The sequence below is a fragment of the Rana temporaria genome, chromosome 4 (genome assembly GCF_905171775.1).
Source record: "Rana temporaria chromosome 4, aRanTem1.1, whole genome shotgun sequence".
NCBI lineage: Eukaryota > Metazoa > Chordata > Amphibia > Anura > Ranidae > Rana > Rana temporaria.
Genome location: NC_053492.1, coordinates 146540418 through 146554709, shown reverse-complemented (window position 1 = coordinate 146554709; position 14292 = coordinate 146540418). Strand labels below are relative to the sequence as shown.

At 43.4% G+C, this 14292-nt stretch overlaps 1 protein-coding gene across 2 annotated transcripts in view; it reads right to left on the bottom strand.

Annotated features, from left to right (window-relative positions):
- Positions 1–506: 506 nt before the first annotated feature.
- The window catches only part of RHBDD1 (rhomboid domain containing 1), a 123605-nt gene continuing 109819 nt past the window's right edge, over positions 507–14292 (bottom strand). For both annotated transcript variants that reach the window (XM_040349142.1, XM_040349141.1), the window contains one exon: positions 507–2225. In XM_040349142.1, coding sequence (XP_040205076.1) covers positions 2158–2225 — 68 coding nt within the window. In that variant the 3' untranslated portion in view covers positions 507–2157. The remainder of the gene's footprint in view (positions 2226–14292) is intronic.

The window sequence follows — 14292 nt, the reverse complement described above, 5'->3', positions numbered from 1 at the left end:
TTCAACTTTTTTATTTTGAATACCAGAACGTTTTGCTTCTGCAGACACTGAATGCTGGTTGGTGGAAGAGGAGAAGTCGTGTTTCAGCGATTGAAGGAGAAAAATGGATAAGATTGGTTCCTGTAAATGCTGCCCCTGCCTCGCCTGTACAAGTGTAAAACAGAAGATGACAGGGGCTGCATGGTCCCCTTGGAGCAGTGTTTCTCAACTCCATTCCTCAAGGCCCCCCCAACAGGTCATGTTTTCAGGCTTTCCATTATTTTGCACAGGTGATTTTATCAGTTTCACTGCCTTAGTAATTACAATAGCCGTTTCATCTGAGGGAAATCCTGAAAACATGACCTTTTGGGGCGACTGGAGTTGAGAAACACTGCCCTGGGCGAGATTGCCATTGGGACCCCTGATGGTGGTTGGGGGTGTGTGGTAAAAACACGTCTCAATTATGGGGTTTTGTTACCACCCGAGCGGCAAATGTAAACAAGCCCTTAATGTCCTAAGTTGTAAGCTGTTAAATTTACCTTACTGTCCTAAGCCCCCCCCCTATAAAGCTGCTTTGACACTGATGCTCTCCGGTTTACCAGCACCTGTAGGTGGAGCCCAGTGCACCTGCAGCTTAGCTACGCTTTGCCATAGACTTCTATTATATCTTGCGACTGTGGTGCACATTGTGAAAGCACATCAAAACTCCTGTATTCAGGAGTTTTGGTGCACTTTCAGAAAGCGCACCAAACCCGAATGATATAATAAAAGTATATGGCAAAGAGTAGCCAACCACAGGATAGCGGCAGGTGCACTGTGCTCATCAGTGTAAAAAAAATCCTAGTAGTTAACTCTTTTATAGGCGCCAATATGCCCATTGCAAAGGCGCAGCGTATGTGTTATTTAATACACTGACCTTTTCCTCTTCCAGCTTCTGCAGGCATAGCTCTAAAATTTCCAGGCTGCTAAAAAGGTCCCAGGCGAAGTACACTTGGTATCAGTCCACCTGGGACAGGAGCCAGCGCTACAGAGGAAGCATCAGCTTATGTGGCTCCTGCTCCCTGCACGGCTGCCTGCCTCCTCTGCTGCCGGTGCCAGCTCGATGCACTCTGATGCTCTGGGATGTCGGGTCAGCAATCCCAGATCATGATCAAGTAGTTGCCGACCCTGGGCATGTACTTCCCTGAATTGAGGTCGAGGGCAAGATCAGGAGGCTCCGCAAGCCATGGGTTGAGCGCCCCTGGTTTAGCCCATCTGAACCCATTTTGTCTTAGCAGTAGAAAAGCTGCTTAAAAAAACAAAACACGCCTAAAACCACGTATTGACACGTGTTTAGGTGTGTCAAGTGTGCGTGTTAATGGATCCCATTAGCCAAAATATTCATTTTTAGGCATAATCAGCATTTTTTGTTCCTCTTTAGCACTTCTGAATTAGCGTTTGATGTTTTTTTCCCCAGCCTGTAAATGCTCCTCTTCTAATACGCCTGTAATCACATATATGTGCATGGACACATTGGGGTTGATTTACTAGGCAAATACTGTGCACTTGCTCCAGAGCTTAGTAAATGAGAAGAAGCTTCACTTTGCAAAGAATACTCAATCACATGCAAGGAAAAATAAAAAAAACAGCATTTTTGCTGGCACATGATTGGAGGATAGAAAAATCAGCATTGCTTCCCCTCAGGTCTAGAGCAACTGAACTTGCAGCACACACGCAGTGCAATTGCAGTGCACAGTATATTTGCCTTTAGTAAATCAACCTCATTTACCAACAGAGGTACTTTTACATGCTGGAAAAAAAAGAAAAAGAGGCATTGTTTTATATCCGGTGTGCACGAAGCCTGACAATAAGAAAGAGATTTTCTATGGCCCTCTAGCAGTGCTGGAAAATTACAGCATTGTCTGCTGCCAGCCACCAGGCCACATACTGGACAGTTGGTGTAATTTGGAAAGAACTTGTATTAGGATAGGTAAATAAAGACAACAGGATCAGCTTCCTGATAGATGGACATTACAGAAATATGGTCTCCTCAATGTCTGTACACACTGTTCGCTCGATGCTCTGTTGGTGGTGCAATCTCAGTTGGTGTCATGTGAAAGGCAATAGAACATAGTAAATATTGAACACATTAATAAACATTGGCTTTAAAAAGTATTTAAGACACAATTTGGGCATTTCTTAGAATCTGTTTAATCTTCGTCTTCTGAGTTCGTCCAAAGTTGGTTGATGAGACGTTCCCCTATGTCCTAAAAGTGAAAACAAGTAAAATTTTCATCATGTGTATGATGTGTCTGAGCAATCAAAGATATGATAAAAGGTGTTATCAATAACAGAATCTCAGCACTATCTATAAGGACCCATTCACATTTGTATAAGCACAATGGGGGTTATTTACAAAAGGCAAATCCACTTTGCACTACAAGTGCACGTGGACGTGCAGTTGCTGTAGATCTGAGGGGGACATGCAAGGAAAATAAAAAAACAGCATTTTAGCATGCACATGATTGGATGATAAAATCAGCAGAGCTTTCCCTCGTTTCAGAGCTTCCCCTCATATTTACTTTCAAGTGCAGTTGTAGTGCAAAGTGGATTTGCCTTTCGTAAATAACCCCCAGTGTGTTTTATTGCATGGAAATGTATTTCTACTAGAAATCTCACTTATTCCTACAGTATGAGGTCAGTCCACATCAACATACTGTCGCTTGGTCATTCTTGGAATATAAAACATTCAGCATTTATGTGCAGTACATGTACCCATTGAAATTAATCATAAATGCACATAACTATATGGTGTTGATTTACGCAAACTGGAGCGTGCAAAACCTGGTGCAGCTGTGCATGGTAGCCAATCAACTTCCAGGTTTTCTTCTCAAAGCTTAATTGAAAAAGCTGAAGTTAGAAGCTCAGCACAGCTTAGAAGCACATCATGCACAGCTGCACCGGATGTTGCACTCTCCAATTTTAGCAAATCAACCCCTATATATCATGCACATTTAAGGGTTTTTAGTGTATATGCACCATGGAAAATCTATTTTATCCTGAACTCTTACTTTATATATCTGTGAACAAAAAAAAAACATTTTTAAAACACATATTTAAAATATACATTATTAATGCGGGCATGTATTACTGCATGCACATGGGTGGGAAAAGTGAATGTGTTGTCTTGACTCTCTGCAGAAAGATCTGCCCCAACCTTCAACTGAGGAAGAAAATGTAATATCTATATGAGGGTAAGTCACACTACTGCTTAGCAGGCACAGTGAATGGCAAAATAGCAAGCTAGTGGGTGATCAAATTATCTAAATTCCTTGCAAATATTGACCATTTGTTTATCTCCCAGATTTTGGAATCTAGTTTTATGATGATTAGGTTGGCCATGCCATGCCTTTAAAACTGAACAGATATCGATTTCACAGGTTATGTGGCTGATTAGATACAAAATATACCATTGTAATTAATACATGCAAAGTTTTAACGGGTTGAGGTTGAAACTCTTTTTACGATATCCAGAGCAGTTTTTATACAATCTTTCCCCTCGCACCACCAGGAGTACAAATGTAACCTCCAATATGCATAGACAGTAATCGGTGAATAACAAACTGTTGGTGAGACTTGGGGACGATGATCTAGAGTCAAAATAAATATCAATATGGTCCACAATATTGTATCAGATGCTATTTTGCATTTTATAAACTGTACTTGCTGAAATCTGGTAGGCCTTTTTCCAGATCTCTTTGAGCTTTCCTAAGTAAACTGTATTTTTTAAAACTGAACTGCGTTTGGTTAGAACATGGCTTTTCCGTTTTCTTGATGCCCATTACAGGGGACCTCAAATACCCTCTGCTTTACGTATGCTGTTGGCTGTATGACCAACGGGTGATCAGACATCAACAAGATAATGCTTCTGAGTCAGCACATTTAAGGCTGTTTATCTAGAAACAAGAGTTAAGTATTTGGATCTGGTTTAATGCAGGTCAGCCAGAGGAAGCACTTTATTAATGAGCCACTTAAGCTAAAGCAGCATAACAGCTTTAAGTAAACTGTAATTAGTTTGCACTATAGGTCATCTTCCAGCAGGTGGCAGCAAAGTCATACACAGGATGCTGCCAGCAAATTAGGACAAATGCCAGTCAGCAAAGCTTTCCACATAGTAAGCAGAATTAGGCTTATTTTGAAACAGATGGGCACTACAGAAGCTGCTCTACTGAATGTTATGGGGTTGTTTATTGTCTGGCTGGTTTCAAAATCAGGGATTACTCTGCAGCATCTAGCAGTTTCTGTGTCACATCAGGCTGCAACCACAGTGAGTGAAAGCCCTCGGGATCCCCATGTAGGATTTTTTTTTCCCTTTCTTTAGTAATCCAGACAAAAAAACTAAATCACGCCGCACCGTGCATGTCTTATGATAACTCGTGATTTTATTATTTCAGGCAACACTTCACAATCTTATTACAAGGAGATTAAAAAAAAACACACACACACACACACAACACCTTCATCTCCAAGCTGTCAATGTTGAGTGCGCCATAATAAAATAATACAAATTCTAAGACAATGAAAATGTGTTGACATGTATGGCAGACTTTGTTTCTCAAACTATCAGTTCCAGTGGTTTAAAATGTGACTTCACTTAAGAGCAACACCAACAGTTCTTATTTAAAGGGGTTGTAAAGCTTTGTGTTTTCTCACCTTAATGCAACCTATGCATTAAGGTGAAAAAACACCTTGCACTTTCTGCCCCCCGACCCCCGTTTTACATACCTGAGTCCCGAATCTCCCTGGGTGCGACCCCGCATCGTTCTTGCCATGGCTGATTGGCTCCTCATTGGATAGATTGATAGCAGCGCAGCCATTGGTTCCCGCTGCTGTCAATCAAATCCAATGACACAGCCGAGTCATACACCGAATGTATAAAACGGGAGCGTGCCCGCAAGGTAACCCCCCCCCCCCCTCGGGAGAGAGCTTTCCAGAGGGGGTTAGCGCTTGAGGGGAGGAGCAGAGACAGCCGCCGTGGGACACCAAAAGAGGACGTTCAGGGGCACTTTGTGCAAAACGAACTGCACAGTGGAGGTAAGTATGATATGTTTGTTATTTTTTGGAATAAAACCCTGAACCTTTAGGCCGGGTTCACACCTATGCGAATTGAGTGCGGCTTAAACCGCATCCAATGCGCAGAACATTTCTAAATACATTGTTCTCAATGAGGCTGGTTCACATATGTGCGATGCATTCGCACTGCGCATTGCAGTAAAAACGTGTGCGGATTTTATGCATTGTGGTGCGGCTCAGGTGCGAATTCAGATCCATTATCTTCTATGGGTACGCAGCTGATTCGCAGGTGTGTTCAGTTCTCTTCAGGAACTTCTCTCATTCAGCTCAATACACTTCTCCCCCACTCTCCTCTCACCTGTAACTTCTCCCAGGTCTCCAAATTTGCATCTAAAACGTTGCTTATCTGCTGAACACTTCTGCAATCTCTCTGCAAAGATAAAAGAGCTGAAATTCGCACTGCACAAGTGTGATTCCGGCCTTAGGGTCTAATTCACACTTATGCAGGTTGTAGTTTGCATATTGATGATGCATTTTTCAATACATACTTTTCATCCATTAAAATCTATGGAACCAAAAAAAACTGAAAAAAGTCCCTGGCCCTTTTCATGAAATGCACAGATGTGAACTACATCCATAGGAAACCTTGTTAAATGGACTGTAGAGCTTCTACAAAACTGAAAATGCGCTAAAAAATGCATAGGCATGAACCAGTATTAAAGCGGTTCTAAAGCCTAAAACATTTTTACCCCAATGCTTTCCTTGCTTTAACCACTTCAGCTACGGACGGTTTATCACTCTTCATGACCAGGCCATTTTTTGTGATACGGCACTGCGTTACTTTAACTGACAAAGCTGTACCCCAAAAAAATGTTTGTTCGTTTTCCCCCCACAAATGGAGATTTCTTTTGGTGGTATTTGATCACCTCTGTGGTTTTTATTTTTTGCGCTATAAACAAAAAAAGACCATCAATTTTGAAAAAAAAAAGTCAATATTTTTACTTTCTGCTATAAAACCTACCTAATAAAAAAAGCAAAAATGTCTTCATCGTCATTTAGGCCAATATGTATTCTGCTACATATTTTTGGTAGAAAAAAAAAATCAGAAAAGCGCATATTGGTTTGCGCAAAAGTTAGTGTATACAAACTATGGGGTATTTTTTTACCAGCAATGGCGGTGATCAGCTACTTATAGCAGGACTGCGATATTGCAGCGGACAAATTGGACACCTGACACTTTTTGGAGACCAGTGACACTAATACAGTGATCAGTGCTAAAAAATATGCACCGTCACTGTACTAAATGACACTGGCAAGGAAGGGGTTAACATCAGGGGCAATCAAAGGGTTGCATGTGTTCCCAGAGAGTGCTTAAACTGTGGTGTAGTTACTTTGACTCAGGGAAGGTAAAGATCCATGTTTCTGCTTAGTAGAAACACAGGATCAGTACATTCCCCTCTCACAGAACGTCGGTCTGCAGCTGATTCGCTCTTGCTGTGTCCAATCACATGGAAGCGGCCTGCCGGCAGTGCGCACACGCACCCTAGACCTGTAAATGTCAGATCACGTACTAGGTATGTGATCTGGCACAGATAAATTTAGAAATATTTAGGTAATCCGTATCCCTCCTCCCATTCAATTTAAAGCATTGTGAAAAGTGGGTGGTACTGCCTGCTGACTGACGGCAGGGATAATTTTTGCTGCACCATGTACACACCCCCAGCCGCTACTGTGATAGGATAAGGCAATAGGCAGGGAAACTATGGCTCAACCATGCATGTGGTTTCACCACCTCCCATCTGCTAAAGCAAACTAGGCCTTAGGGCAGTGATGGCGAACCTTGGCACCCCAGATGTTTTGAAACTACATTTCCCATGATGCTCATGCACTCTGCAGTGTATTTGTGCATCATGGGAAATGTAGTTCCAAAACATCTGGGGTGCCAAGGTTCGCCATCACTGCCTTAGGGTGTCTCTATTCTAGATAGAGGAGCAACGAGACACCGTTTGACAGCAGCCATGTCAATCTGGGGAGAAGATAGTGTAACATGCACCAAGGCACCTTTCACATGAGAAATCAGATAAAGTCCAGATGCATATTTTTCAGCCAGACCCAATCGGACCCTCCAGTCTCCTCTATGGCAGTCGGATGAACACCCTGCTACCTCGAGGTCTGATCTTATTTGTCAAAAAAGTAAAAGGAAGGGGATCCGTTCCTCTCCATCTGGCGGGACCAGACTGGTGGGCAGTTGTGTGTAAATGGACAGCCAGTCCCTTTACATCCAACTGCCAACAGAACAGAGGAGGCTATGTCTGTGTCCACTCTGCATAAACAGAGCAGACGCAGACCTGACACCTGCCTGCTCCGCTCAGCTCAGGGGGAGATCAGCAGGATCCCCTGCTGAGAAAAAACTGATCCGGCCTGTGTGAAAGGCGCCCAACACCTTTCTGTTTGGGTTGGCATCCTTTATATGTCGGAGATGCACTTCAGTCCCAGCTTGACAACATACACATCATTTCACAGTCTGATATCACATGAAACTTGTAACTTAAGGTCCAGAATATATATATTAGAATAGTTATAGTTTTCACACAGATTTATCAACCTCACTGCTTCATTTACCGCTATCCATTTTATTTTTTAACTGCAGGCTTCTATTCTTATCTTTGGAAAGCAGTAATATCCTCATACTGGTCTCATCTGCCAGATTAATGTAATTAACAGCAACTGAGGCTCGTCTAAATGTGTCTGCTCAATTAAGAGCTGCCTGCCAGTCGCTTTTCTTGGAAAGGAAGATAGAGCACGTTACATTTTCAATGAAACATCCCTTTCCCCAAATATAATAGAACTTCTCAGACATTTTTAGGCACCAAAACAGCTACTCATAAATGAGTAAAGCCTAGTTTACACATGCCAAAATATATCCTCGTCAGATGCAGCAGGCAGTGCAGGCACTAAATGCTAATTATTCAAATGGTTGCTGCCTGTCAAACGCCCTCTGAAATGCAGTCCACTACAGATCGCTTTTCAGTTTGACAAGGGCTGCTGCAAGTGTAAAAATAAATAAATAAATAATCAGATGTGTTCCCATTGAAGATTATGTGCCTGCAATTCGCACCACACAGAAAATGCACATGTTTTTTGTGCAATGCGGAGTGTGGATGCAATGCAGACTTATTTAAAATAACACATTTTCAAATGTTCTTCAAATTGGATGCGGTTTAAACCACATTCAATTTGCATATGTGTGAACCCAGCCTAAAAGAGAACTTCACCTTTGGGAACATGTTACATGTTCCATCCATTTTTAGGGTGTAACGTGTTCACAATGCTGCAGCTGTTCGCTGATCCCCTCTCTCCCTGTAAGGCCTGGTACACACGATCGGAGGACCGTGTCCGCAGATCAATCCTGACCGTATCCGCGGATAAATCCTCTGGCGGATTTGGATCCGTTGGCATGTACTCACCATCGGATCTAAATCTGCGCGGAATTCAACCGCGGTGACGTGTCGCGCCGTCGCCGCGATGATGACGCGGCGACGTGCGCGACGCTGTCATATAAGGAAATCCACGCATGCGTCGAATCATTACGACGCATGCGAGGGACGGGTTCGGACGGATCGATCCGGTGAGTCTGTACAGACCACCGGATCGATCCGCTGGAGCCGATTCCAGCGGATAGATTTGTTAGCATGCTAACAAATTTTTATCTGCTGGAAATCGGAAATATCCGTGGATAAATATCCGCTGGAACGTACACACCAGGGGATCTATCAGCTGAAACCGATCCGCTGAGATTTTTCAGCGGATGGATCCTCTCGTGTGTACGGGGCCTTACAGTAAGTGAATGCTGGAAAGAATGAACATTAAAAAACATGTTAATAGGTCACATTTGTGTTTATTGTGCATTATTAAGCTGTGTTGTGTTATGTGTATTTGTTCACGTCCCCTGCGTGGGATTACCATAATCGTTTTCTCATTCTTTAAAAAAATATAAATAAAAAATATTCAAAAAGATTGTACCTGAATTTTTTTTTTTACAGGGGCACATCTTTAAAGCGGGGGTTTACCTGAATTTTTTTTTTTTAAAAGCCAGCAGCTACAAATACAGCAGCTGCTGACTTTTAAAAAATTAACACTTACCTGTCCAAATCGCGACGTCGGCAGCCGAAGCTGACCGGTAGCTCGGCTCTCTTTTTCCCCCCACCGCCATCCTCGGTAAGGGAATCGGGAAGTGAAGTTCCCACTGGTCCCGGTTGTGTTCTGGGAGCCGATTGTTTCCCAGAACACAACGGGGGGGGGGGGGGGTGACACGGAGGGGCCGGACTCCTGTGGGAGTCTATACCCAGAAGTGGTGCAAATACCTGTTTTATACAGGTATCTGCACCCCCTCCCCCCTGAAATGTGTCAAATGTGACACCGGAGGGGGGAAGGGTTCCGAAATCGGAGGCTCACTTTTGGGTGAACCTCTGCTTTAATGAATGTCAATGTAGGGGGTGCATTTTTCCACTGGCCATCAATGTAAAGGGGACACCCAAAATAACAACAAATGTAAGGCTAGGTTTAAACCAGATTGAGCTCTGAAAATGTTCGGTTTCAGGGTGCTGCTAAGGAGCTGCTGTCAGATGTTCATAATGAAGCACTTCATAATGAAATTATTGTGCTGCAAGTGTGAGCCTAGTGAATTACTGTTGTCCCATTGATGGCCCTGGTGTTGCCTGTCAACTTGGCAATAGCGCAATATTTGCCATGATGCAAAGCATCATGTGAACAGCCTCCTTAACGGTGTTTAGAGGCCCCCTTGGCGGTCTGTGTGAAAGAGGCCTATGGGCAGCACCAATGTGCAATGACCTCCAGTGAAAGAGGTTCTTATAAAGTGGGCAGTAATGCAAGAGGGGCACGTGAGTAAAGGACCACCAACAGAAGGGGCCTTTACTCACTAGCCATCTATGCGAGGGGGGGGGGGGAGTCATTTCTCCACTGACCACCAATAGAAGTGGAGCACTTAACGGACCACCAACTGGCCATCTATGTAATGGGGCACTTTACCACTGACCACCAATTTAGGGGAGCACTACACTGACCATCAATGTAAAGAAGGCACTTCACTGACTACCTGTCTGATTTATTTTCTGGCTATTATTAGTAGTATTATTCATTTAATTTCTGAATTATTACTGAAGATCAGTTTAATATATGGAGGAGTATTGATAAAGATTTATCTGCCCCAGGTGTGAAATATGCTAGCATCACCTGTGGGTTCATCTGGGGTAAAAGGGACGAGAAAGGCTTATTTAATAGAATAAAAAATAAAGAATACTCAAGCTGGTAAAACCGGAAGAGTCATATTAAAGACAATACTATAAGGTAAAAATGCAATAATAATTTAGAATATGAGCCCACTGAAAATGCATTGTACTTTCCTTTGAAATGATGAGATAATACATGTTTGTTATAAAGGGCAAACAGAGGGTGCTTGATGCTCTGACTGCTGATGTGACAGAAAACTGCACTGATTCTACAGATAGGACGTTAGAGGTCAATATTCTGCAGGCACGTGGAGGTTTTTTTTTTCCTCGGTTTGCTTTCACCATGCAGTCTCTAACTCTTGCTACATAATATGGCTATTCTACTTATAAGAGAATGTCTTGTTTGTGTCTTGGCACATAATACATAAATGATGTCCATAGATTACAGGCAGTGCCTCTTAGCACACTTGATGAAGCTATCCAGCTGGGATCCTGGTAAATCACAAACAGCCGGTCTTTTTTCTTTTTTAAATTCTACAAACTGAGACCATTGCAAGCAACATGTTATATTCCATTATATTGGTGCTGCAATAAAAGATTCACATTATAAAAAATGTCGTATCAAAAACAAGCATGCCAGATTACTATACATTACTTATCACACAGAAATGCCTGAGCGGAAGCCTAAGCTTGATTGGAAACCATGAACTGTACATGATTGAATTAACAATGGGTTTCTATGTAAGAGAACCAGACACTATGAAGGAGACCCAATGTTGCAAAGCAGAAGGGTGGGAAAGGAAAAAAGTACCATACTCGAGTATAAGCCGTCCTGAATACAAGCTGAGGCACCTAATTTTACAACAAAATCTGGGAAAACGTATTGACTCGAGTATAAGCCTAGGGTGGGAAATGCAGCAGCTACTGTAAGTGGAAAAGAGGGTCAACAATGCCCATCTGCAGCCTCACTGTGTGCCCATATGCAGCCTCACTGTGTGCCCATCTGCAGCCTCACTGTGTGCCCATATGCAGCCTCACTGTGTGCCCATCTGCAGGCTCACTGTGTGTGCCCATCTGCAGCCTCACGTACCTTTGATCTCCCGCTGTGTCATGCAACTGCAGTCAGTGGTCGTCCACTGTAACAAAGCCCTGCCTCCTCCTCATCCGTGATAGACAGAACACTGATTCAGTTTGTTATCAGTGTTCCATCTATCACGGACGAGGAGGCGGCGGGGCTTTGTTACAGTGGACAGCCGACAAACACTAGACTGACACAGCGGAAGACCCTCACTCGAGTATAACCCGAGGGGGGCTTTTTCAGCATAAAAAAAGTGCTGAAAAAGTCGGCTTATACTCGAGTATATACAGACTGGCCTGGATTCACATACATCGGTGCATATTTATGCCGCCGTAGCGTATCTAATATACGCTACGCCGACGCAGCGCAGAGAGGCAAGCACAGAATTCACAAAGTACTTGCCTCCCAAACTGCGCTGGGTTTCCTCGGCGTAATCCGGCGTAGGTGGAAGTGGGCGTGAGCCATGCTAATGAGGCATGACCCCATGCAAATGATGGGCCGAGCGCCAGACAGATACGAATAATGAACGGCGCATGCGCCGTCCCGTGGATGCATCCCAGTGCACATGCTCAGAATCACATCGGAACGAATGCCTAAGACACGACGGATCACTGCCTACGGCGTGAACGTAACCTACGCCCAGTCATATTCACGTACAACGTAAAATACGACGGCTTGAGTTCCCTGGTCCATACCTTTGCATGGGTTGCGCCTCATAAATGGGGAATAACTTTGCAACGGACGTACGACTTACGCAAACCGCGTATATTATGTGCCGGGCGCAAGTACGTTCATGAATCGGCGTATCTCCCTCATTTGCATATGTGCATAGAAAAATCAATAGGAGCGGCAAATGCGCCCAGCGTAAATATGCGCCCACGATACAACGGCGTAGACAAGTTATATCGGTCGTAGGAAGCCTTTTTTTAGGCGTATCTCAGATTGTGGGCACGGCGCATAGATACGACGGCGCATAGTTACACTTACGCAGTGTATCTCGAGATACGTCGGCATAAGTGCTTTGTGAATCTGGGCCCATGTCTTTAAATTACGAATATTGTACTGTATCTATAAAATGAAATTATGGCAAGCCATTTTCACCAAGAATATAATTTCTACAATGGAGCTCATGTCTTAATACCAACACAATGCTACAATAAAACGTAACCAGTAAAATAAATCTTCACAAGAAATATGGGGACTGCTGCTGCTGACCTTTCTAAAAAGGCCAGGTTGTCATGCTGATCCAATGACTTCAATATTTTCACAGTCTGACCTCAAATAAGTATGTGGATTAGGAATTTTGGCTTCAGTCTGACATCCTTTGCTGCATACTTTACTAAAATCAGCCAGGCAACCTGCATTTTTAGGAGATAATCAGTAATGACAGCAGTGTAGATTCAGGTAGGGTCGGCGCAATGATACGGCGGCGCAGCGTATCGTATTTACGCTACGCCGGCGTAACTTACAGGAGCAAGTGCAGTATTCATAAAGCACTTGCTCCATAAGTTGTGGCGGCGTAGCGTAAATGGGGCCGGTGTAAGCGCGCGTAATTCAAATGTGGAAGGGGGGGGGGGCGTGTTTTATGTAAATATATGATGACCTGATGTGATTTGCCGTCCGTGTACATATCCCACTGTGCATTGCTCCCAAGTACGGCGCAACGACGTATTGGTTTCGACGTGAACGTAAATTACGTCCAGCCCTATTGGCGAACGACTTACGCAAACAACGTAAAAAATTCAAATTTCGAAGCGGGAACGACGTCCATACTTAACATTGGCTGCGCCTCCTAATAGCAGGAACAACCTTACGCCGAAAAAGCCTAACGTAAACAACGTAAATAAATTGCGCCGGGTGTATGTACGTTTGTGAATCGGCATATCTAGGTAATTAGCAAATTCTACGCCGACAACAACAGAAGCGCCCCTAGCGGCCAACGTTATATTGCACACAATTCTACGCCACCGCAATCAAGTTACGTCGGTGGTAAAAGGTACGTGAATCTACCCCAGCCTGTGCAGATCTGCCATAGTTACATATAATATTAGGTGAGGTTGAAAAAAGACACACGTCCATCAAGTCCAACCTATGTGTGTGATTTTATGTCAGTATTACAATGTATATCCCTGTATGTTGAGGTCGTTCAGATGCTTATCTAATAGTTTTTTTAAATTATCGATGCTCCCAGCTGAAACCACCACCCATGGAAGGAAATTCCACATCCTTACCGCTCTATGCAGTTTAAGGTTAAACCTCTTTTCTTCTAATTTTAGTGAATTGCTGCATGTCTTATCCCTTATGCGGAAAAGTTTTATCCCTATTGTGGCTTCACCAGTATGGTAGTTGTACATTGAAAGAATATCCTCTCTCAAGCGTATCTTCTCCAGAGAGAACAAAGTTCAGTGCTTGTAACCTTTGCTCATAACTAATTTCTGCCAGTCCCATTTTTAGATTTGTTGCCCTTCTCTGTACTCTCTCCAGTTCCAGCACATAATTCCTGGGGACTGGTGCCCAGAACTGGACAGCATACTCCAGGTGTGGCCGGACCAGAGTCTTGTAGAGTGGGAGAATTATCATTTTTATCTCTGGAGTTAATCCTCTTTTTACGCATGCCAATATTCTGTTTGCTTTGCTTGCAGCAGCCTGGCATTGCATGCCATTGCTGAGCCTGTCTTTTACTGGGTCCCCGAAGTCCTTTTTTTAATCCTAGATTCCCCCAGAGGTTCTCCCTCAAGTGAGTAGATTGCATTCATATTTTTGCCACCCAAATGCATTATTTTACATTTTTCCACATTAAACCTAATTTGCCATGTAGTTGCCCACCCCAAGGATTTATTCAGATCTACTTGCAAGGTTTGCACATCCTGCGAAGAAGTTATTTCCCTGCTTAACTTAGTATCGTTCACAAATAAAGATATTGAACCGTTTACC